General features: G+C 35.9%; 3 protein-coding genes across 5 annotated transcripts in view; 1 reads left to right on the top strand and 2 right to left on the bottom strand.

Moving 5' to 3' along the window:
- Window positions 1–11,354, top strand: LOC117333342. Of its 2 annotated transcripts, none has more exons than XM_033892603.1 (4): window positions 1–105; window positions 821–900; window positions 8,640–8,841; window positions 9,472–11,354. In XM_033892603.1, the coding sequence occupies exons 2-4, from the start codon at window positions 874–876 to the stop codon at window positions 11,256–11,258; spliced, it is 2,016 nt and encodes a 671-aa protein (XP_033748494.1). In that variant the 5' UTR covers window positions 1–105; window positions 821–873; the 3' UTR covers window positions 11,259–11,354. The 2 variants fall into 2 exon arrangements, with proteins under 2 accessions (XP_033748494.1, XP_033748501.1); XM_033892610.1 differs by having other exon boundaries at window positions 5–35.
- A 4,970-nt stretch (window positions 11,355–16,324) lies between these two features.
- Window positions 16,325–25,855, bottom strand: part of LOC117333501 (gamma-glutamyl hydrolase-like) — a 26,266-nt gene continuing 16,735 nt past the window's right edge. For both annotated transcript variants that reach the window (XM_033892821.1, XM_033892830.1), the window contains exons 8-10: window positions 19,873–19,966; window positions 18,904–19,041; window positions 16,325–16,914 (exon numbers count right to left, since the gene is read on the bottom strand). In XM_033892821.1, the coding sequence (XP_033748712.1) occupies window positions 16,772–16,914; window positions 18,904–19,041; window positions 19,873–19,966 (375 nt within the window). In that variant the 3' untranslated portion in view covers window positions 16,325–16,771. The remainder of the gene's footprint in view (window positions 16,915–18,903; window positions 19,042–19,872; window positions 19,967–25,855) is intronic.
- Window positions 24,845–25,855, bottom strand: part of LOC117333494 (RNA polymerase II degradation factor 1-like) — a 3,625-nt gene continuing 2,614 nt past the window's right edge. Inside the window, exon 3 of the mRNA XM_033892812.1 lies at window positions 24,845–25,541. Within this exon, the coding sequence (XP_033748703.1) occupies window positions 25,047–25,541 (495 nt within the window). The 3' untranslated portion in view covers window positions 24,845–25,046. The remainder of the gene's footprint in view (window positions 25,542–25,855) is intronic.

Genomic DNA, 25,855 nt, shown 5'->3' with positions numbered 1-25,855 from the left:
GGATAAATATTCACCAGTCTATATCGGACAGCCAGGTAAGTAAACGTTTTGCCCACTAAACAGTATAGACGACATACGAGTCCACTGTTCATAAAGTAAACTTAGGTATGTATGTTAGAATCATATGCATGCCATATAAAATGTCTAGATCTTTTCTTGAATGCCTCGTTACACGTTTGTAATCATTTAATTTTACATTACGGTATTTGTTTAGTCACTGAGCTATACACATGTATAAATGTTTTGTGGGGCAAGACTGAGGTTAACATTGTTTATCATTGTGAAGCAACACTAAAACAAAGTAGTTATATTTACGTATATATTATAGGTTATTTTGGACATACCACGTGCAATGTATATTTTAAATTCTGTACAAAATGGCCGCCATGATACCTAACAGATAACACACAAATACCTATATTTCTATGACGACATGGCATACATGTAACTAAAACCTATCCGGGAGACTAAAGTAGAGGCGATATCAGGATGTATACGTGTGAACGACACGTGTTTGTATGTGTTTGTGTTTGATGTAATGATTTAGTCGACGATAAAATAATGTAATAATCCAATAACATGAAGTTATAAAATCAAGTATGATTGTAAGACTTAATTCGTTAATTTCGAAAATAAATCTACATGTATATATATAAGTGTTAAATAGGTGACGTAATGGTTTTCCGTTAATTCGTGTTTTTTTTGTGTTTTTTTTTAAATGTAGGTCACTCTACACAAACGGAGACATTACTTGCCCTTTGGTTGTTGCTATACATTGACATATATGAACCAATAGTTCCGCTTAACTTAACTTTTTCAGATTAAGGACAAAGAATGCATGGGATGTAGTGTAAAAACACCACATTTTTCACAATGGCCGAAGTCACCTCGTATCTCAAGGTATGTGTAATAACTTTCGGACCAGGAAGTAATGAATGGTAATTCATCCTATTGTTACCATCATAATATGTTTTTTTGTGAATTGAAAACAATGTAAAGTAGAATGACTGTAGAACTCAACAAAGTCCTAGACTCATTGTCTGTTATATCCTAAACACAAACACTCATATCGTTGCAAGTACATACATGTGTGTAACATATAATATAACTATACGTACTGGCCTGTTATCGCTACAAACTAAACACATACACATGTAGGTTGTCCATTCAGTGACATATTTGTCAGTATGTATTTTACATTCTGGCCTCATCAAAATAAAATTTTAACATTTAACATGCTGGATAAATTGAAGCAGTTTTCAACAAAATATCTATAAGGGACATATTTAAGTCGTAAGGCGGCAACTCGATGACAGAAATATGCCACCATAGTTTATATAATACATTTGTATGTACACAATGTCTACCGAAGGAGACAGTAAACAACTTTTTGCCTCTTACAATATAATCTATAATGTTCAAAGAAAGTAAACGCTTACACATTCTATGAACATTAACCCTCGAGTCGTATGTCACTATAAATCTCATTTCAATTATGGTTATGATTCAAACATGTTTTGATACCGGTACGTACGTTCACATTCTTTTCCCCAAGCAGAATAACCGTTGGTGAATTGATGTAAAAGCGTATGTTTAAAAAAAAAAACGTAATATGATTTGATATAATGCTAACAATATATCGGACAAGCATTTTTTTTTTGTCTTGTCGTTGGAACAGTTTATCATGGATCATAATTGGTAAATTGAACTTACCAGATATTAATTTTGTAGCTGACTTTTTCTGTTTGGTACTGGAGTCTCCTAGATGTGTCACTTGTGCACATGTTACTGATTACAGATTGATGATTGGAAAGTTGAAAGATAATCTTAAGAACATATTAGGTATATATGATAAACATTAGTTATTGGTTTATTGGTAAACCATGAAAACTGGAAATATTTCTTTTTTATAACTGCAGTGTCTTAATCAAATTAAAAGTGCATTGTACCCTATGTATCATAAACTACATATTATTATTCAATAAATTTAAAATAATTTTCATTTATACAATATATTTTATGCATACATGTTCATTTATATATTACTAGTATTATCTGAAAAACGTTTTACATTGTAACAATGTCTGAAGAGGGGATACATTAAAATTATGTCTATGAGAACATATTTATTTTCAGCTGTTATAACCACATAGTCTATTACTTAAAATAATTAACGTAAATACCCTTGACTAAGGTTAACTATACTTACAGTCATGATTTCGCTTAGACGAACTACAGTAGGATAGTTGTTAGTAAGGTTTCTGACCAAATTGGGTTCAAATCCATTCGTAACTTTATGACAAGTAGCGATTTACCTCTTTCTCCTCTACCGGGATCTGTCCCCTTGGGAGTCAGAGTCACCGTTTATGCAAAATCTATTCCCCTTACTCCAAGGATGTTTCTGAGCAAGTTGGGTTCAAATCCATGCATAACATTATGACTAGTATCTATTTAAAGGAAAAACCTCTACTTCCCATATTTGGCCCCGCCCCTGAGGCCTCAGGAGGGTCACAGCCACCATTTATGCAAAATCTGTTTGTTCCTATTAGAATCTTTCTGACCAAATTTGGTTCAAATCGATGCAGGACTTTTTGACAAGTAGCGATTTAAAGGAATAACCTCTATATCATATATTGGGCCCCGCTCCTTTGGCCCCATGGGGGTCAGGGTTATCATTTATGCAAAATCTATTCCCCTTACCCTAACAATGTTTAAGAGCAAATTAGGTTCAAATCCATTCATAACTTTGATTAGTAGCGATTCAAAGGAATAACCTTTATTGAGTTCGAATCCATTCATAACTTTATTACAAGTAGCGATTTAAAAGCATAACCTTTATTTCCCCTATTGGACCCTGCACTTCTGGCCCCTGGGGATCAGTCACTATCGATGCAAAATCTGTTCCCCTTACCCCAAGGATGGTTCTGACCAAATTGGGTTCAAATCCATCAATAACTTTAATTTATGACTAGTAGCGATTTAAATGTAATACCTTTATTTCCACTATTGGGCCCCGTCCCTTTGGCCCCTTGGGGTCAGTCACCATTGATGCAAAATCTGTTCCCCTTCCCCATGGATGTTTCTGACTAAATTGGGTTCAAATCCATTCGTAACTTTATGACTAGTAGCGATTTAAAAGTATAACTTGTATTTCCCTTATTGGGCCCCGCCCCTCTGGCCCCTAGGGCATCAGAGTCACCATTTATGCAAAATATGTTCCCCTTCTGCCAATGATGTTTATAGCTTAATTGGGTTCAAATCCATCAAACACTTTATGACTAGTAGCGATTTAGAGGAATTACATTTATTTTCCTATTGGGCCCCGCCCCTTTGGCACTTTTGGGGTCAGTCACAATTGATGCAAAATCTGTTCACCTTCCCCCAAAGATGTTTCTGACTAAATTGGGTTCAAATCCATTCATAATTTTATTACAAGTAGCGATTTAAAAGCATTACCTTTATTTCCCCTATTGGTAGCTGCCCTTCTGGCCCCTGGGAATCAGTCGCTATCGATGCAAAATCTGTTCCCCTTACCCCAAAGATGGTTCTGACCAAAGTGGGTTCAAATCCATCAATAACCTTATAATTAGTAGCGATTTAAATGAATTACTTCTATTTCCATTATAGGGCCCCGCCACTCTGGCCCCTAGGAGGTCAGAGTCACCATTTATGCAAAATCTGCTCCCCTTACCCCAAGGATGGTTCTGACCAAATTGGGTTCAAATCCATCAATAACCTTATGACTAGTAGCGATTTAAAAGCATTACCTCTATTTCCCCTATTGGGTACCGCCCTTCTGGCTCCTTGAGATCAGTCACCAGTTATGTAAAATCTGTTCCCCTTAGTCCAACAATGTTTAAGACCAAATTGGGTTCCATCAAAAACTTTGACTAGTAGCAATTTAAAGGAATTACCTCTACCCCCCCCCCCCCCCCCCCCCCCCCCCCCCCCCCCCCCCCCCCCCCAGGCCGCTCTGGCTCCTTGGGGGTCAAGAGTCACCACTTATGCAAAATCTGTTCCCGTTCCCCGAAGGATCTTTCTGGCCAAATTCGGTTTAAATCCACTAAGTAATTTATGACTAGTAGCGATTTAAAGCAAATGTTGACCGACGACGGATGGACGGACGGGCGGACGAACGGCCAAGGTCGACTAGTGGGGTGCAGTGTTTGTTTGTCAACTCGTGGGGTGCACGGCACAAATCGATCAGAATTTCAAAATCTGTTTTTATTTCCGTTCATTCCGTCGCTAAAATAGCACATGCGCAGTGAGATTTAATGTTGATTTATAGGTAAAAAAAATACTTTAAAATTCGTCTCCTATAGGCGACGAAGATATTTTGACGCAATAATTCGGTGAATGCACTCCAAAAGGATGTTGAGCGAGTAAAGATGGACGAAAACCGCGCCATGGCATAAGCTCATCGGAGCTTCGGTCCAGGTGAGCTAGTAATCATTATATATATAACATGGACCGTGGGTTGGGAAATCGTGCCTAGTCCCTGTGGCTAGTGCAATATCAATGACATTTGAACATTGTCATAAACTTCCACCAGCCTTTACTTCTATTCTTTTTAAGATGTGTACAGGTTAGCAATGGGAAATGTTTATATTTTACAGAAAAAAAGTCTAAATTTAAATTTTTTTTCAGTATTTGGAAAATCAAAAAAAAGATTTAGGAAAAAGTTTAAAAAGGAAGGCAATAGTGGGGAAATTTTTGTTAAGCAGGTATTTTTTTGGGGCGGAAAGAAAGTTCCCCCTCAAATTTCATATGTAGATTCCCCTTGGTGCCTAGTTATGCATATTGCATTTTGGGATTGATCGGAAACACATGCCGACAGCAGCCATCTTGGATTTGACCATTGAAGTTTGTTATCGCTATTTCTGAGAAAGTACTGAAGGAATCTTTCGTCAAATTTCATAGGTAGGTTCCTCTTGGTGCTTGTTATGCATATAGCATTTTGGGACCGATCGGAAAACAGATGGCCGTCAGGCATCCATCTGGATTTGACAATTGAAGTTTGTTATCGCTATTTCTGAGAAAGTACTGAAGGATCTTTCTCAAATTTCATATGTAGGTTCACCTTGGTTCCTAGTAATGCATATAGCATTTTGGGACTGATCGGAAAACAACATGGCCGACAGGCAGCCATCTTGGATTTTGACCATTGAAGTTTGTTATCGCTATTTCTGAGAAAGTCCTGAAGGGATCTTTCTCAAATTTCATAGGTAGGTTCCTCTTGGTGCTTAGTTATGCATATTGCATTTTGAGACCAATCAGAAAACAACATGGCCGACAGGCAGCCATCTTGGATTTTGACAATTGAAGTTTGTTATCGATAATTCTCAGAAAGCACTGAAGGGATCTTCCTGAAATTTCATATGTAGGTTCCCCTTGGTGCCTGGTTATGCATATTGTATTTTGAGACTAATCAGAAAACAACATGGCCGACAGGCAGCCATCTTGGATTTCGAAAATTGAAACTGGTTATTGCTATTTCTAAGAAACTAATGAAGGGATCTTCCTGAAATTTCATATGTAGGTTCCCCAAGGTGCCTAGTTATGCATATTGTATTTTGAGACCAATCGGAAAACAACATGGCCGATAGGCAGCCATCTTGGATTTTGACAATTGAAGTTTGTTATCGCTATTTCTCAGAAAGTACTGAAGGAATCTTTCTCAAATTCCATATATAGGTTCCATTTGGTGCCTTAATCTTAACTTTTACATATAGGTTTCCCTTGTTTGAAAAGTACTAGAGGTTTCTTCTGAATTTACACAGATTAGTAAGACTTAGAAGAAGAGAAAAGTAGAGAAAAGATCAATCTGACATGGAACCTATGAAGAACATTCAATGGTGGGCGCCAAGATCCCTCTGGGATCTCTTGTTTATAACTGCAGTGTCTTAATCAAATTAAAAGTGCATTGTACCCTATGTATCATAAACTACATATTATTATTCAATAAATTTAAAATAATTTTCATTTATACAATATATTTCATGCATACATGTTCATTTATATATTACTAGTATTATCTGAAAAACGTTTTACATTGTAACAATGTCTGAAGAGGGGATACATTAAAATTATGTCTATGAGAACATATTTATTTTCAGCTGTTATAACCACATAGTCTATTACTTAAAAGAATTAACGTAAATACCCTTGACTAAGGTTAACTATACTTAGTCATGATTTCGCTTAGACGAACTACAGGAGGATAGTTGTTAGTAAGGTTTCTGACCAAATTGGGTTCAAATCCATTCGTAACTTTATGACAAGTAGCGATTGAAAGGATTTACCTCTTTCTCCTCTATCGGGCTATGTCCCCTTGGGAGTCAGAGTCACCGTTTATGCAAAATCTATTCCCCCTACTCCAAGGATGTTTCTGAGCAAATTGGGTTCAAATCCGTGCATAACATTATGACTAGTATCTATTTAAAGGAATAACCTCTACTTCCCATATTTTGCCCCGCCCCTAAGGCCTCAGGAGGGTCACAGCCACCATTTATGCAAAATCTGTTTGTTCCCATTAGAATCTTTCTGACCAAATTTGGTTCAAATTGATGCAGGACTTTTTGACAAATAGCGATTTAAAGGAATAACCTCTATATCATATATTGGGCCCCGCTCCTTTGGCCCCATGGGGGTCAGGGTTATCATTTATGCAAAATCTATTCCCCTTACCCCAACAATGTTTAAGAGCAAATTAGGTTCAAATCCATTTATAACTTTGATTAGTAGCGATTCAAAGGAATAACCTTTATTGAGTTCGAATCCATTCATAACTTTATTACAAGTAGCGATTTAAAAGCATAACCTTGATTTCCCCTATTGGACCCTGCACTTCTGGCCCCTGGGGATCAGTCACTATCGATACAAAATCTGTTCCCCTTACCCCAAGGATGGTTCTGACCAAATTGGATTCAAATCCATCAATAACTTTAATTTATGACCAGTAGCGATTTAAATGTAATACCTTTATTTCCACTATTGGGCCCCGTCCCTTTGGCCCCTTGGGGTCAGTCACCATTGATGCAAAATCTGTTCCCCTTCCCCATGGATGTTTCTGACTAAATTGGGTTCAAATCCATTCGTAACTTTATGACTAGTAGCGATTTAAAAGTATAACCTGTATTTCCCTTATTGGGCCCCGCCCCTCTGGCCCCTAGGGCATCAGAGTCACTTATGCAAAATATGTCCCCCCCCCCCCCCCCCCCCCCCCCCCCCCCCCCTTCTGCCAATGATGTTTATAGCTTAATTGGGTTCAAATCCATCAAACACTTTATGACTAGTAGCGATTTAGAGGAATTACATTTATTTTCCTATTGGGCCCCGCCCCTTTGGCACATTTGGGGTCAGTCACAATTGATGCAAAATCTGTTCACCTTCCCCCAAAGATGTTTCTGACTAAATTGGGTTCAAATCCATTCATAATTTCATTACAAGTAGCGATTTAAAAGCATTACCTTTATTTCCCCTATTGGTAGCTGCCCTTCTGGCCCCTGGGAATCAGTCGCCATCGATGCAAAATCTGTTCCCCTTACCCCAAGGATGGTTCTGACCAAAGTGGGTTCAAATCCATCAATAACCTTATGATTAGTAGCGATTTAAATGAATTACCTCTATTTCCATTATAGGGCCCCGTCACTCTGGCCCCTAGGAGGTCAGAGTCACCATTTATGCAAAATCTGCTCCCCTTACCCCAAGGATGGTTCGGACCAAATTGGGTTCAAATCCATCAATAACCTTATGACTAGTAGCGATTTAAAAGCATTATCTCTATTTCCCCTATTGGGTACCGCCCTTCTGGTCCCTTGAGATCAGTCACCAGTTATGTAAAATCTGTTCACCTTAGTCCAACAATGTTTAAGACCAAATTGGGTTCAAATCCATCAAAAACTTTGACTAGTAGCAATTTAAAGGAATTACCTCTATTCCCCCCTCAGGCCGCTCTGGTCCCTTGGGGGTCAAGAGTCACCACTTATGCAAAATCTGTTCCCGTTCCCCGAAGGATCTTTCTGGCCAAATTCGGTTTAAATCCACTAAGTAATTTATGACTAGTAGCGATTTAAAGCAAATGTTGACCGACGACGGATCGACGGACGGGCGGACGAACGGCCAAGGTCGACTAGTGGGGTGCAGTGTTTGTTTGTCAACTTGTGGGGTGCACGGCACAAATCGATCAGAATTTCAAAATCTGTTTTTATTTCCGTTCATTCCGTCGCTAAAATAGCACATGCGCAGTGAGATTTAATGTTGATTTATAGGTAAAAAAGAAAAATACTTTAAAATTCGTCTCCTATAGGCGACGAAGATATTTTGACGCAATAATTCGGTGAATGCACTCCAAAAGGATGTTGAGCGAGTAAAGATGGACGAAAACCGCGCCATGGCATAAGCTCATCGGAGCTTCGGTCCAGGTGAGCTAGTAATCATTATATATATAACATGGACCGTGGGTTGGGAAATCGTGCCTAGTCCCTGTGGCTAGTGCAATATCAATGACATTTGAACATTGTCATAAAACTTCCACCAGCCTGTTACTTCTATTCGTTTTTAAGATGTGTACAAGAGTTATGCAATGGAAGTGTTTATAATTTGACAGAAAAAAATGTCTAATTTAATGTTTATTTCAGGCTATTTTGGAAAATCAAAAACAGATTCAGGACGCCACAAGAAGCAATAGTGTAAATATAGCGAGGATAGGCGGAGAGTTCACGACGACCCTCGGCAGTATCAAGACTCTCCTTCATGTACTCAACCATCGCATTGAGAACAATATCTTTTCCCCGTCTGTGTCGCGACATCATCGGTCACATCCAGGTCCTACACGCACAGGTACTTAAGTTCATTAATACCGCGTACGTAGCTATGGAATTAAATCATATTTCACTCTGGCTAAAAAACTACAATTTGGCAAATAGATCAGAATCATAAATTGTATATCCACTAGTTGCTTACTTCAGAGGTATATGCTCGTTACATTATTTATTACCATACGAGGATACTGCTGTGAACAATTACAGAATTTGGGACCATTTTTCCATTAGCACTTACATTCCTCTTGAAATCTTGGTTAATGCTTTGATGAAAATGTTCCAATATAAATGACAAACTAACGTGTCTATATACATTGTATCACTTTATTGATTAGCATAGAAGAAAACGGCGTTAACATTTTCAGCACAAGTGACAAATGTCTAGATTCATAGAACCATACCTGACTTTGGTTACAAAATAAGCGAATTTATCAACACAGAATGGACAAAATCTAAATATGTGTGAGAATCCGCCGCAGATATTGAAATGTAGTAAAGCTTAACATTTGTTCATACAAATAACATGTTACCGATTCAATTCGCCACAGCGCAGTATTGATAGATACTTTAAACAGATACACTTTCTTTATAAACAAAAACACTTACTGATTTGTAGATATACTGGCTGTATCTCTTTTCTCCTTTGCAGATGGTGACGGTGATGTTAGTGGAACTGAGGGTATACACAGGGAGTGCCTACAGGAACATCTCGAGTACATTGTCAAGCAGCTTGCAATAGATGGGACTACGCTCATCGACGAACTACAGGAGGATAGCTGTCTGACAGAAGGCGAGGCTTCTGACATACGCTACCAGAAAGATACAAAAACAAGGATACGGAAACTCATATATGCCATTTATACAAGGGATAGGCAGACATTTGCTAAATTCATGAAAAGACTTCAAGGTGAAAATACTCATGTTCATGAAAAAATCCAAAAAGCTTATTCCACGAAACTGGATGAAGGTCCTAGGTCATCGGAATGCCTAATATGTGTTATCAAACGTGATGTTGATATTCGACGTGTGGCTGACAAACTGTGTAGTCATTTCATCATAGACATGGAATACTTAAATACCTTCTTGTCTTATTCGGACCATAGTCTACCAAAAGTACGTAAAGAATTCTGGAAATATGTTTTCTCACAAATAGACCAATCTTCAAAGAGGGATGAACAAATTCTACAGCTGCGGAATGCATTGGCTGACAGTAAATACAACGGTCTTGCTGATAAGCTACAGAGTTGGTCACGTAAAGAATTGTCGTGCCATTGCAATTTATTTCCAACACTGTCGATTCAGACAAATTTTGCAGATTCATATAGTACTTGCACCACAAGTACTGGTGACCTAAGTACGACCTCAAATATCCGGTCAAAGAGCCAAATGAGCTTACAGTCCGTGTCCTCTCTAGATGAAGATGTAGGTTCAGAATGTATGCCCTATGGCGGGAATATGCCGTATACTGTGGAGTCGTTAAATAGCTCACCGGCAACAAATTTTAAGCACGACCCCTGGGAGTATCCGGAATCCAAGAAACAAATGAAATATTCTCAACCGATCAACACAGCTTTAGACTCGAGGCATGCTCGACCTGATAACACGGGAAAAGAAAACGAGAGTTCATTTTCACTTAAATCCATTGCCGATGCATTAAATGCTAGAGAATCGGAACATGAAATCCTTCCTAGATCAAACAGAGCCATTGAGAAATCAGACACGACACCAAGAGGTCCCCTAGATATGTCTACAGATGAACAGGAATCATCTTTAAAACCACGTCGACTAGAACTTGACGTAGCAGTTGCTAATGAACTAAAACAGATCATTGAACCAATCACCACACCTTTACCCACCGTTGATGTATACACTGGACGAAAGAAAGTCTACAAAAAGAAACGACACACACGAACCAGGTCTGACGACAGTTCTAAGATTCGGTTCGATCGTGACTTACACATAAGTGGAGACCAGGACAGACTACGGCTCATCAATGGGCTGTTGGACACTCCAGAAAGAGGCATTTCTGATATCTTCTATAATAGTATTAACAATATTCGACCAAAGAGTGCCTATTCAGATCAAGACGCTGGAATAGCATCGGGAGATAAGTCAGACAATGTTATTAAAAGTGAAACAAATGTTCAATCCAATCCAGATAATATAATCCCAGTAACAACTACAAATTGTGTCGAAGTGCTAAAGCAAACATCCAAGACTGAAACTGCAGTATCTCTTTACCGATTAAGGTCGCCGGATGGAAACAATAACCCAAAATACGTCACAGATCAGATAATAATGACTCCGTCAAGACACCTTGACCCACTTTCGTCTGGGCTAGGAACCCGTTCGGACAACACGTCTTCACGGAAATGGAGAAGAAATGGAAAGTGGCAACAAAATAAATCACATCGCAATAGATTTGATACTTGCTAAACTGAGGATTTAATATCTATCAAACATATATATGAATATCCGGAGCATTATCAATGACGTGCTATAAATTGAACAAAATAAACGTAAAAGTATGTATTTTTGTATTTACATTTCTAGAGGCAGTATTGGTGATGATATCATATACCCACATAGGCTTTACACGTTCGTATGACCCAAAATCGACAAGAAGCCCGTGTGCCTTAACGGTCACATGAGTTTTGAAAGATTACAGTTAATTTGACCTTTTTTTGCCCCGCTCAGCAGCAAAGGGGGCCAGTCAGAGCCAACATGTGCATACCATCAAGCTCTCATTTCATGCTAATAATGTTAACAAAGTTGGAATGAATTCCAATAGAAAACAATGATAGTCCAAAATAGGATTTCCCTTTATAAACTATAGTTAAGTATACCCCTCCCCAGTGGCAAACATGTCACCCAGGGTCAAGAAATTTCAGCTAATTTGGCCCTTTTTGGCCCCGCCCATAAGCCCCTGGGGTCAGTCAGTTCCAACATACACGTACTATTCAACATACATCCCATATCCCCATACTGTTCATTCTAACCAAGTTTGTATTATTTCCAATGGCAATTGGAACAAATAATGCTCAAAAATGTCATTTCCCTATATCCCTATATAAACTAAACAACACTTTAACCCCCCCCCCCCCCCCCCCCCCCCCCCCCCCTTCCAAATGGGAATTCAAAGACTCATGGGTCATGCAATTCACAATTTTGATGAAGGACCTTCAGACCTTTCGATCTGTGAAAAGTATTTGATTCTTGATTGGGAGTTGAGAAGGAAGAAGATTTTTGAAAATTTAGTCAACTTGATCCTTTTTGGCCCTGTCCATAAGCCCCTGGTGGGTCAGGACCATATAATTAGCATTTTTGGTTGACCTTTGGCCATGGATGGAAGCTAGCTTCCTGCCAAATTTTAATTTGGTTCGGCAGTTTTGGTGAAGAAGTCAAAAACGTAAACTATTACAGGACGGAAGACGCAAAAAGCGGTTAGAATAGGTAATTTAGACTCGGGTGACCTAAAATTTAACCCACGTGTAATTACATGTTATGGATTAAAGTACGAAAGCCTATTCGGTTCATTTTGAAAAGCAAAATAAAAATATGTATCTCGTAAAAACTCGATAGTTATCTCGTTAAAACGCCTTAGTTTTCTTATTAAAACGTGTTAGTTATCTCGTTAAACATGTTATGTTATTTTGTTTCTAATCAGTCTGTCTGAAAGTAGTAATGTCAAATTGAATCGACATATCGATAAACAAGTTCTACTCGGAGATAGTCGTAATGAGCGTTTTAACAAGTAATTATAGCGTTTTAACGAGATAGTTAACTCGTTTTAACGAGATGATTATCGCGTTTTAACGAGATAACTAGTTTTAACGACATAATTATCGCGTTATAACGAGATAACTTACTCGTTTTAACGAGATAATTATCGCGCTTTAAAGCGGAAGTAATTGCGTTACTTGCATATTTCATGACCTGGAAAAATATAAACCGAGGTCAAAAAACGAATAAAAAGGTGGAAATATACATGTACACATTCTGTTGAAAATCAGGTCTTTCGAAAATGGAAGTTTCTGCTTCTTCCTTAACGATACCTGCCACGCATATCTTGATAACTTCCAAGTGAACTCATGTTCTTAAAATGGGTGATGATGTAGTGACAACGGAACAATACGCAATATCGAACACATCAAACTTCATTTCACTTACGGAATCAGAACTCTTATTTTTTTTAAATACGTTTTTGTGATTAAATATCCTCACAATTATTTAATTTACAAGGTACTTTTATAGCTACATCTTTATTTACGATGTATAGGTGGTTTCTTTGCAAAGTGTCCATGAACATCAAAACCAGCAACTGAAACCAATATACCAACTGATACCAATATGATACCAACTGATACCATCTGATACCAATATGATACCAACTGATACCAATATGATACCAACTGATACCAATATGATACCAATATGATACCAATGATACCAACTGATACCAATATGATACCAATATGATGCCATCTGATACCAATATGATACCAACTGATACCAATATGATACAAACTGATACCAATATGATACCATCTGATACCAATATGATACCAATATGATACCATCTGATACCAATATGATACCAACTGATACCAATATGATACAAACTGATACCAATATGATACCATCTGATACCAATATGATACCAATATGATACCATCTGATACCAATATGATACCAACTGATACCAATATGCAGTTAAGAACTACCACAGATCAATCATCAGGTAGTTCAATATCTGTTTATAGATAAAATAAATATATATATAATATATATGCAAGTTCCTCAATCCTGAAAAGTTCTGGAAAGTATTTTTTATATTATTTTATATAAGTATCACATTGTTTGGTGTAAGTTTAATTAAGTTTAATACAAACAATCCAACGAAGCAATATACTGAAAATAGATATTTTATTTGTTAAAAAATGTATTTAACTGCGCAATATGCTACAGTCTCGCAAAGTATAAACATCCGTCAAGCTTGTACGACTTATCCATTCATGAATAGAGGTAACAAGGAATGTTGACATAATGACGAAACCATACTGACTAATTCCTAAAAAGTATTATTGCATATCATCGGCCCAACAAAATGCTTTTACAATGCCATCTACATTATTTTAATGAATCAAAATGTAGAAATACATACATATTGCACCATAAATGTGCAATGAGTATGTACAAGTGAAGTTCATGCAAAAAAATCGCAAATGCTTTTAACAAGTATGATGCTATACGTAGCCTTGTTTTCGTGTTTCGTTGTGGATTTAGAACTTGTAAACTGTTAAATATGAATATGATAAATATTTTCTCAGATGATAAAATCATCCATCAGAAAATGTAATGATCAATATATATATATATATGAGACGATGGTTTTCAAAGGTGTAATGAAAGACATACCAGTAGTGAAGCATCAGTGTACATACCAAATTAAAAAAATATACTTTACACTGCTGTTTTTAATCTATATTAAGAGTACCATTTCATTTACAAATTTGATACAAACAAATCTTAAAGCGACTGATCTATTCTCTTCGATTTCAGTGTTCTTGTAATTTAATAAAAAAGAACTAAATATAATGTAATTGATAATTCCTATATTATTATAGCAATTTCTTCTGGGTAAATTCCACAAATCATCGACAAACATTGGAATCGATTTCAATAGAACAATCTATTACAGGTTTACTAAGAAGTTGCTCATTAATTTGTAGGGACACAAGAGGCCCAATATTTACAATTGCAATTTTCACAGTATCATAGAAAACTAGTCAGAAGATGGTCTTAATTCCCTTCAATTTTATTCAGGTCATCCAAAACTTCAAAGATTTCATTCTTGTCGCCTAGAACTCTCTCGTGCTAACGCTCCCATTGCATTTTCAATAAAAAATGGGGGGAAATAGCATCTTAAAAACTGATATTTTCTAGGAAACCCTAAAGAACCAGCGTTGCTCTACTGGATATCAAACAATTAGTAATATAACATTTTCCGATGTGGGGATCTACATATCAGCAGCTTGGGGACATCGTTTTCTTAAACCATACATCATTGAATTTCATAGCTCCAAAAATAATCATGGAAAATTTACCTATGTTTCTCAATTCTGAACTGTCACTATTCCGCAAGTTGGATAGACTCTCAGATGAAAAAAAAAATTGATTCCTTATCACTTATTTAAATGCCAATCAAAATTTTGAAAAAAATTCCTTTAATATTGCCCTCTTTTCACCATAGCGCTAGCACTCTCTTCCTCTGACACCACAAAGCCTCTGGTTTTTTTTACCTTTGGTTCAGATTATAAAACACTGAATCCCCTTAACCTCATAATGCTTCGGACGACTTTGCTCAAAGTCCCTCAGTTTAAAAAGAGGGAAGGGATCGAAAACGTCTCGCTTAATTTCCCCAATTGGGCCCTGCACCATCGCCCTCAAATGATGCAAACGCTCTGCTACATGTTGCAGACAATTCAGATCCCATCCATTTATCTAAGACCTCAGAGAAAATGAAATCTTTTAATGATATATCTCTCCAGGCCTATTTCTGCATTTGGTCTCTCTGTCCTCACAGATGTTGTTCCTTTCTTTCATACAACATTAAATCCCATTCACCAAATATTGATCCAAACGAATATGTATTGTCAAAATTCAAAGTGGTGTTCTGCAATAATGTTAAATAAAGTTTTACAGACGACAAACTCATTTTCATAAGCTCACTGGTTCAGGGAGTGTTAAAACTAAATATACCTTAATAAAGTTTCAAGATTCATATATCTCCATATTTTCCATACAATGTATTTTGACAAACGAGGACCTAAATGCAACAAATATATAGTGAGATCAACATTCCACAGATCACGCAAATAAATGCATTTTGGCAGTTTGGTATGTTTTCATAAAAAAAATCAAGCCAGATAAAATTATAAAAATAATGAATTGACATAAAGAATGAGTATGGTAGTGGAAATTAAATACAATTGATCATCAATAGGTAAACAGTATACTGTTAACAATGGAATGCTTCTTCTATTGTAACAATATGAGTTTCTTAAATCATATTATTATTATTATTAAACTTACGAGGGCTCATTGATAAGTTGTGAGTCTAGTATTGAAGGAGGTACTCAATGATGTTCTTTTTAAGTCATACTATTCTGCGACCTTATAGGGCCGTGTACCCAAGGACTGGTCTCATTTGGTTAGTTTTTGTATCGACGGGGTAGCACTGTAAAGTAAACAAGACAAGCAGCTTTTGCGAAATGGACAAAATCGATTAGTGTGAAAGAGTCTGTCATTGCTATGGCTGCCGTTAGCGATATATAGTGGCTTTAAATTGATTGAGCATCTGCCCTATTCACCTGATCTCGCTCCATCAGACTTTCATCTATTTCCAAAACTGAAAACAGCTATTTTAGGCACCCTAACCCTAACATGCAAACGATGACATTCTGAACAGCCAAGAAAAGGAGTTCTATAAAAGTGGCATCGAGGCCCCTAAACACCGCTGGCAAAAGTGTATAGATACTGAAGGAGATTATGTTGAAAAATGATACAATATGTCCGTCAAAAGTCAAATCCTTCAATATGACAACTTATCAACAAGCCCTCGCAAAGTTACAAATGATTTGCTGGCAATGAACAGCCAAACTTCTTTATCTCAAACTTGAGGACCCTGCATTAACCTGAAGTAAACATTCAGTTCCAAACGTTAAAATCGATGTAAAATAAACTCAGTTATGTGTACTTCGAATACTCGGGATATTTCCACGTATTGTCTTCCACGTATTCTTGAGATAGCGTTGTTCAACTATAGTTTATATTACACAGTTTTTCAAAGCAAATTTACATGCATGAAAATATCATTTCAGATGTTGATAATATTTAACATACCGAGATACACACTTGGTTGCATGGAAATCGGATACAAAAACACGTCACAGAATGAGATGAGGATGGGTAAAGTTGAAGTAGTAGTGCTCCTGGAAACGTTTGTCCTTTGAGAAGTGAGGATGGTAGTTGTTGATGAGAGTAGATAACTCGGTGTCTATGTCGGGGAAGTGGTGGCTACTCTTCCTACCTACAGTTAAACAATGTTGAAAGATTAATACTGATAACTCGGTGTCTATGTCCGGGAAGTAGTGGCCACACTCTTACAATATAGAGTTAACCAATGTCAAAAGATTAATACTGATAACTCGGTGTCTATGTCCGGGAAGTGTTGGCCACTTTTCCTACCTACAGTTAAACAGGCCAATTTTTCCTACCTACAGTTAAACAATGTCGAAAGATTAATACTGATAACTCGGTGTCTATATCCGGGAAGTGGTGGTCACACTTTTACAATATAGAGTTAAACAATGTCAAAAGATTAATACTGATAACTCGGTGTCTATGTCCGGGAAGTGTGGCTACTCTTAAAAGCTTCCTACATACATGTACAGTTAAACAATGTCGAAAGATTGATACCAATAATCACTACAGGGGGGCTGTTGGCACAGCGTCCTTCATGGTAAAAATAAAGTCTTTGAAATCCTGATGACCTGCCATGGATATGATAGTATAAAGATATCTCCCTAAAAAAACAGGTAATAAGCTATAAGAATGGAGCTCAACACAATATATTTCCATATGCCCGTTGTCTATCCCAGGGTCCTGTTGTTCAAAAGGTGATTAGGCTAATTAACAGTTTAACAACAATTTTAAAATCATGATTAAATCGTTTCTTGTAAAACTAATTTGACAAAAGTTTATAAAACTATAGCACTCATCAGTCTCTTCCTGCCTGCCTATTTTAAGGAATATATATACACAGATTTTTAAGTAAAGGAGAAATGAGATTTTCACTAATCAAGTGATTAGGCTAATCACTTTTTGAACAACTGGGCCCTGTTCACTGTTTACATGCTTCGGCTCTAGTGGTTCTGATGACAAGTTACCCTTGAGCCGAAACATGTCAACAACACTCCAGAATAACCAACGGATATAAGGACGAACTATCGTGTTGGGCTCACTTCTTATAGCTTATTAATACCTATAGTTTAACATTACATTCATGTCTTAATATATGTACATACCCCCAGTAGGAAAGACACAAAGGTTGATTACACCTTTAATTCAGCATCAAATTGAATATATTTTTACGCCATGGAGCCATAATACAAAAAAAAATGGAGTGCATTTTGTGATGACAGCACGCTCCGGTTTTATGTGTAAAAGCTACATAACATAATAAAATATAGTCAAGTTAGTCCTTATAATTAAATCTAAAGTACACTACTGCTTTGGAAATTCTCTTTTATTAAGAAGTTATTGCACCATTGAATCAGCCTATCAAAAGCGATGTTATAAACTGAGATGTCATTTTGTTTGTCCGATGACACGATTTCTAAGCCAATAAGAATGCTTGTTTTAAGCTAGGTTAAATCTATAAATATAAATTATTTTTAAATAATATGCATAATGGATAACGATATTAGAAAGAATTCAAAGTAGGTCAAAAACTAAGATATGACTAACCTATTGCGTGTATTCTTTCGTAGTTAGGAGCTTTCAAAATATTTTGAGGGCACAAACTTTCGTGGTTAGCCCATGCCCAAATAATATAACAATAAAAAATACACTCGACAATACAAAACAACAAACGTTAATATACCATGAACATTTCATGTTCTGCTGTAAGGTAATTTTCATGTTTCATTTGATAACTAAATTTTCAAAGGAGCACCGAACAAAAATGCTTGTCAATGAATGGAATTATTTTGAAAGTTCTGGAATTACTTTTGATATTCTCTGAGACAATGCATTTGTATTTCCTGCTTTCTGATGGAATGACTGTCTAGACACCAATTAGAAATGGACCTAATAACTTTTTTGATACACAAAAATGTACATACAATTATATTTAGTATACATCTTCGCTAGCCAAGGCTTCTGATAGCCTTAAACTCCACAGCTATGGATTGAAACGCAATCAGAAGCCTTTGCTAGCAAAGATGGTTAGAATAAGGAGTCAACTAATGTGCAAATTGGACAAATAAATACTCTAGTAAATAGTTGTTGAACTTACATTCTTCAACGAAGAAGTCAGCAAAATACTGTGTAACCTTCACACCTCTCTTGGTGTGGGTCAACGCATCTCCAAGATCCCAGTCATATGGGACCTTCTCTGGGTGCCACTGGACTCCATAAAAAGGGTATTTTATGGCTGAAAGATCACGTAGATAAAAACTCCTGTACAAACCATTTGATTATAGATTTGATAAATTATCCTTTAAGATTTGACAGATCTATATCAAATCAGATTTCTGCACAAATTTACATACAAACTTTACAGTTGACCTGTCTGTTTATTTATTTATTCATAGAACAGCAACCTGTCTGTTTTATGTTTTAGACGGGAAAAATATATAACTTATTTTCAAAAAAAAAGTCTAGCAAAATATATCTTCTTGGGAATGATACTGTCAAGTAATAAACTTTGACAAGGTAGTTCTTCTGCAACAAAACATCTCAAGTTGCCGATTTATATAATTTCACTTACCTTCACCTTGATGTTTTTTTTTTAATTGTAAAGGCATTTCAGATTCTTATTTGCCAAGAAAAGTTTGCTTCTATAAGGATTTACACAGCACTGTAATCAATAGTACATTATATGTTCATTGCCAAACTTAAATCCTATGAGTTACATAAGAGCATGCATGATAACATCTTTAAGTCATTCCCTGAAAATATACAAACTTATACATGTATGGTATGTCTGAGTTTCTGTTTTTTTTGTTTTGTTGTTGTTGTTGAATTAATAAGACCTACATTAAATATGGGGAATACTTAGGGTCAGCATTACCCTACCGATTTCACAGTGTTACCAATCTCTCAGAATGAAATGTCAGGTTGACCCTTGAAAACAAGGGTAAATTCAAGGGATATTTTGGTATGTACATTTTTCATAATTTCCTTGATTTGTTACACTCAAAACATGGACAATTTTGTATGCAGTACAAAAAGTATGTTTGATTATTGTCTGACAATAACTTACCTTCAAATGTAGATATGAAATCTTTGCCATTATCAGCCACATTGGTGGACAATACTCTGTAAAAGGACCGAAGGGCCTGGTTCTGGCTGAAATTCTACAAAATTGATATAACTATGTATCAGTACTAGTGATTGGAATGTGTATGGTGTGCTTCGTGTTGAACTAAAAAGTACACATGTATAAAAATGAAAATCTTTATGTTACAAGAATTTTTAAAACAAAATGACATTTTGTGAAATATATTCATGCAATAAAGTCAAAAAAAGTTTAAAATACAATATAGTTCAATCGAAATTTGAATATTGCAATTAAACCAAAGAGCAATAACTCCTAAATTCAAATTTCAATGAGAATGATCAAAATTTGTAAGAATACTTTAAATAAATCTCTTCAATGGTAAATTATTTACTGGAATCCAGTCTACAATACATCACAGTATGACTATTGACTGGTATAATACATCACAGAGTGACTTTTTACCAGTACAATACATCACAGTATGACTATTTACTGGTATAATACATCACAGAGTGACTATTGACTGGTACAATACATCACAGAGTGACTATTGATTGGTATAATACATCACAGTATGACTATTTACTGGTATAATACATCACAGTATGACTATTTACTGGTATAATACATCACAGAGTGACTTTTTACCAGTACAATACATCACAGTATGACTATTTACTGGTATAATACATCACAGAGTGATTATTGACTGGTACAATACATCACAGAGTGACTATTGATTGGTATAATACATCACAGAGTCACTATTTACTGGTATCATACATCACAGAGTGACTATTTACTGGTATCACACATCACAGAGTGACTATTTACTGGTATCACACATCACAGAGTGACTATTGATTGGTATAATACATCACAGAGTGATTATTGACTGGTATAATACATCACAGAGTGACTTAATACATCACAGTATGACTATTTACTGGTATGACACATCACAGAGTGACTATTTACCAGTATAATACATCACAGAGTGACTATTTACCAGTATAATACATCACAGAGTGACTATTTACTGGTATAATACATCACAGAGTGATTATTGACTGGTATAATACATCACAGTATGACTATTTACTGGTATAATACATCACAGTATGACTATTTACTGGTATAATACATCACAGTATGACTATTTACCAGTATAATACATCACAGAGTGACTATTTACTGGTATAATACATCACAGAGTGATTATTGACTGGTATAATACATCACAGAGTGATTATTGACTGGTATAATACATCACAGAGTGACTATTGACTGGTATAATACATCACAGAGTGATTATTGACTGGTATAATACATCACAGAATGACTATTTACCAGTATAATACATCACAGTATGACTATTTACCAGTATAATACATCACAGAGTGATTATTGACTGGTATAATACATCACAGAGTGACTATTATAAAGACATTACATTGTAAGGTGACAGTTGACATATCACCAAAGAAACATTTTATTCATTAATTAAAATCTAAGATGAAGTATCTTCACTTTTGGCTGTCATATCAAAAGTAGATTATATTGAAGTGTATATAGAAACAAGTTTGTCACCCAAAGTTCACGTGTACCACTATTGCATCACAAATTAGCTTTTCAAGTTTGTCCAAATGCCAGTACTCAAACAAGATTATGGAATGAATTTTTACAATGCCATACACTTCTAATGAGCAATTTTGTGTACTCATATGGTTATATTAGCATGATCTTATGAATTTTTTTCTATTCTTTTTTTTTAGCCCAAAACAAAAGGCATATTGGTCTTGCTCACTCTGTTTTTGATATGTATTCTAAAGCAATATCTTTTAAATACAATAGATGGACATAATTAAAAATGTATTTTGGGTATCAACATCTATGGTCATTTAAGGATGGTGACAGCTGTTGTGAAGGAGTATTAACACAATTAAGATGTTGTGGTGAAGAGTTCATTGTGACCCATACAGAAATTTCCTAACCTAATTCACATGTGAATCTCACATGAGATTCTCATGTGAGATTCACATGTGATTTTTAACATGCAAATGAGGTTAGAAATCCATGTTAGAACATTTGCATAAGTGGTAAGATATAAAGGAAATCTCACGTGAGGACAAATTTTCACATGTGGAAAATTATCCTCACATGAGGAAAATTTTCCTCACATGAGGAAATCAATATTCCTCACGTGAGGAAATATTCCTCACGTGAGGAATGTATCCTCACGTGAGAAATATATCCTCACATGAGGAAATTTTCCACACGTGAGGAAGAAAATCCGGGTGGGGGCCAGTCCAGAAAATTAGGGGTGGGTTCGAGGAAACCATTGATAAAGCAGTGGAAAAAGAGGTGCTTAGAGGTCAAAGGCATCAAAAGTCATCACAACAGCGATGTTAGTGAAGCCCATGGGAAACTTGTTTAATAAACTAATGAATGAAAGATCAATTTTGGGTAGATTTAATAAATTCAGGAGGTCTGGATATGAATACCTAAAGCAAGCATGACACGATTTTAAATAACCTGGACAGATTTAAGTTAAGGTTGGCAGGTAAACCTCAACAGCTGCCTCAGTTGAGTTTGGATTGATATACAATTCTCTAAATATAAAAACGAACCACAACAAAGTATAACTGATTTTCATAATATTGCAGCTTTATATAGAAGAAATTGGAATTATTTCCTTTAAAAAGTGTGTCCATATAAATCCTTTAAAAGTGTGTCCAAATTAAACAATTTTTCCCCTCAAAATTGTTTTGCTAAGGTTTTTTGTTGTTGTCTGAATGTGTCCAAGCACTTTCTGTTGATGACTGTATTGGTGTCTGTGAATTTGAAGTTTCGGGACATGTAATCTGAAAAGAAATAAAAAGTTACATTTTTTTAACAGGGCCTTCAAAGTACCAGGTTCAATCTAAAACTGAAATTGAAATTTGAAAATACTTCAGCATTAAGGAAATACTATTTAGCATGTTATTGATAATGTGAACAATACAAAAAGCAAATGAAAACTACATATATACAGGTATATTAAATTTTTGACTTTCCCTAAAATAAATCTACTAACCCAACAGCAATTTTTTTCTTTTAAAACAAGCGAGTGAAAATATCATTGCAGTATTGAGGTAACTTCGAATATACCCTTATCTTTGACTTAAGATTTGGACTTATTTCATGTATTATAAGGTTTTTATTATTGCACAGTATATTTACCTCTGATTGGTGTCATGATTTCTTGAGGCAAACCTAACTTCGCTGATTTTTGTCCTGTTGCTGAATGGGCTGCCAGGTAGGATGGCTTGAAAAAGTATGCTGCCAGCTCCCTAACCATCTTCAGAGCGTCTTTTTTTGTTTTGCTTTTGATCGCCTGCAGTTTTGTGGCATCAATATACAGATCATGGCCTTCTATGAGTTTGATCTGAAGAAAAAGGTAAAACCTGGTAAGTATATATTATGTAGTTGTGTTTATATAAATGTGAACAGAACTAAATAATTCATCATGACATGATGTATGTGTTTGCATACATATGTAAAATTGAGTACATGTATAGTTATTCATATGAAAGACAAATTCTATTTTTTTTATAATTCTTTACCATGTGTAATATGAGTGTCGGCTATGCTATGTTGTCGGTCAAAATGTCATGTCATCATACAAAAATGTTATTTTCAGAAATGTTTCCAAAGATATGTTAGTTATATATGGTGAATGAAATATATCTCTTTCAATTTCATACCAGATTGAAGAAATTTGTATAATCTTTTCCTCAGAAGCTTGCTGATATTTCAAATAGATCTGACAAACTGTCATTAATCGAAACTTGTGTAAGATTCCTTTCAAAGAAATAATTCAATTTTGACGCATTCAATATAAACCTATAATCCCTAATAATAAACACCCTTATTACAAATTATTTTACAAAATGGGGTTACCTTATTCTCTGCTGGTTCGAAAAAGGTCTTATAATCGTCCACAGATTCAATGGAATCAACCTCTTTGTGTGAAGGTGTAACCGCTCGCGATGTCAATGGTGAAACAGATGCAGGAGACTTTTGCACACTCAACCGTAATGGTGTTGATATAGGTGCAAACAAAGAACCTTTAGATGGTGTTGGAGTGCTTCCTCTGTGGCTGTTGATAAGCCTTTGCAACTCATCCAACAATGCCGAGTCTCCTGCTCCTTTGTTCACTACAAAAGAACAAGAAATAAGAGATGAAAATTTCAATACTGAAGTACATTGATTTAAGTATATTTTATAACTTTATAAAAAATAACTGAATATGAAAAGTATCTAGCAATAAACCCTTGTACCCCTCGCCAATGCATTTCAGCAAACTGACGTTGTTTCAATATAGTACCAGTAATTGTAAAAGAGTACATTGTCATGCAAGGCATTATTATATGCCATATAGACTGTTACAACTTTAGTTTGATAATACAAATACAAACACCAAAATGTTAAAAAAAAATTGGTATAACTTACTTTTCAAAGCTTCATTCTCTGCCTTTAAGTCCTCTATCTCCGTTTCCATTTTCGATATCGTTGCTCTGTACGATGTACAATTGTTGCAATCCAAATCGGCTCCACCGTACAAAGAGCGATATCCTTGCCCAACAGCTGATGCTGTAGATACAAAATAAACTTGTTTATAAAATGAAATGATAAATTCTACAATAAAGTACCTGTGGAATAATTATTTATCAATTCTGTCATAAAGTGCGCATGAACCAATATAATAGGATTGGTTGCTATGGTTAATTGTCTTGCAGATCTATGCTAACATAATATTAGAACACTTCAAACCAGACAATATTCAGCATTAAAATAATAATTTGAAAAAAGTAGCAGCAGATTGGTGCAAGTAACATCCATGACACCAACATACACGTATATTATAATGTGAGGTTATGAAAAGTAATTATTGAATGTTGCTTACATAAGGAATAGTTGTCCCAAAACTCAATTTGTTGTTGTTCCTGGTATTGGTGTTGTTCCTGGTGTTGAGGTTGTTCCTGGAAACATGGTTGTTCCTGATGCCGAGGCTGTTCCTGGACTCGGGAATGTTCCTGATGTTGAGATTGTTCCTGATGCCGAGGCTGTTCCTGGTGTTGAGGTTGTTCCAGATGTCGAGGCTGTTCCTGATGTCAGGATTGTTGATCCTGATGTCGGGATTGTTGATCCTGGTGTCTGGGTTGTTTATCCTGATGTCTGGGTTGTTGATCCTGACGTCCGGGTTGTTGATCCTGGTGTCTGGGTTGTTGATCCTGATGTCTGGGTTGTTGATCCTGGTGTCTGGGTTGTTGATCCTGGTGTCTGGGTTGATCCTGTTGTCGGGATTGTTGATCCTGGTGTCGGGATTGTCGCTGGTATTTGGGTTGTTCCTGAAGTCGGGGTTGCTCCTGATGTTGAGGTTCTTCCTGGTGTCTAGTGCTCTGTATTTCTATAGTAGGTCGTAGATTAAATGGCATTGTTTTTATACAAAAGTCCTGTGACAGGCCATTTCTCTGGTTATCTGCGATGGGTAAAGGATTATTTTTACCCATGCACAGATCCTCTGAAAAGTCTAGGCTCTGCAGTACCGATGGATTACGGCTGTCAATGTGGTCTTGGTCTTGTGGAGGAAGAGTTGGTACATCTTTCTAAAAGGAAGAATACAGAAGTTTGTAACCCAGATAATTACTTCAAAACTGAGATATTCGAAAATCACAGCTGATATTTTCAATAATCAAGGTAACAAATTCTATACTAAACTACCAGACAAATTTAATACTTTTGTGCTTCATGAATCAAAATAAGTTTTTCAGGTGTGTGAGGGAAATTATTTTAACTGCATGCAGACAAGTTAAGATCTTATATGTAATATTTTGTAAGTGTATATTACATATCTGTTAATTAGATATATCAGATAACTGCATAAAATCTTCAGGAAAGAAGAAAATTAATTGATATTTTT

Source organism: Pecten maximus, chromosome 1 (assembly GCF_902652985.1).
Source record: "Pecten maximus chromosome 1, xPecMax1.1, whole genome shotgun sequence".
Classification (NCBI taxonomy): Eukaryota; Metazoa; Mollusca; class Bivalvia; order Pectinida; family Pectinidae; genus Pecten; species Pecten maximus.
Note: the sequence above shows the minus strand (reverse complement) of the source record. Positions and strands in the feature narration are given on the sequence as shown.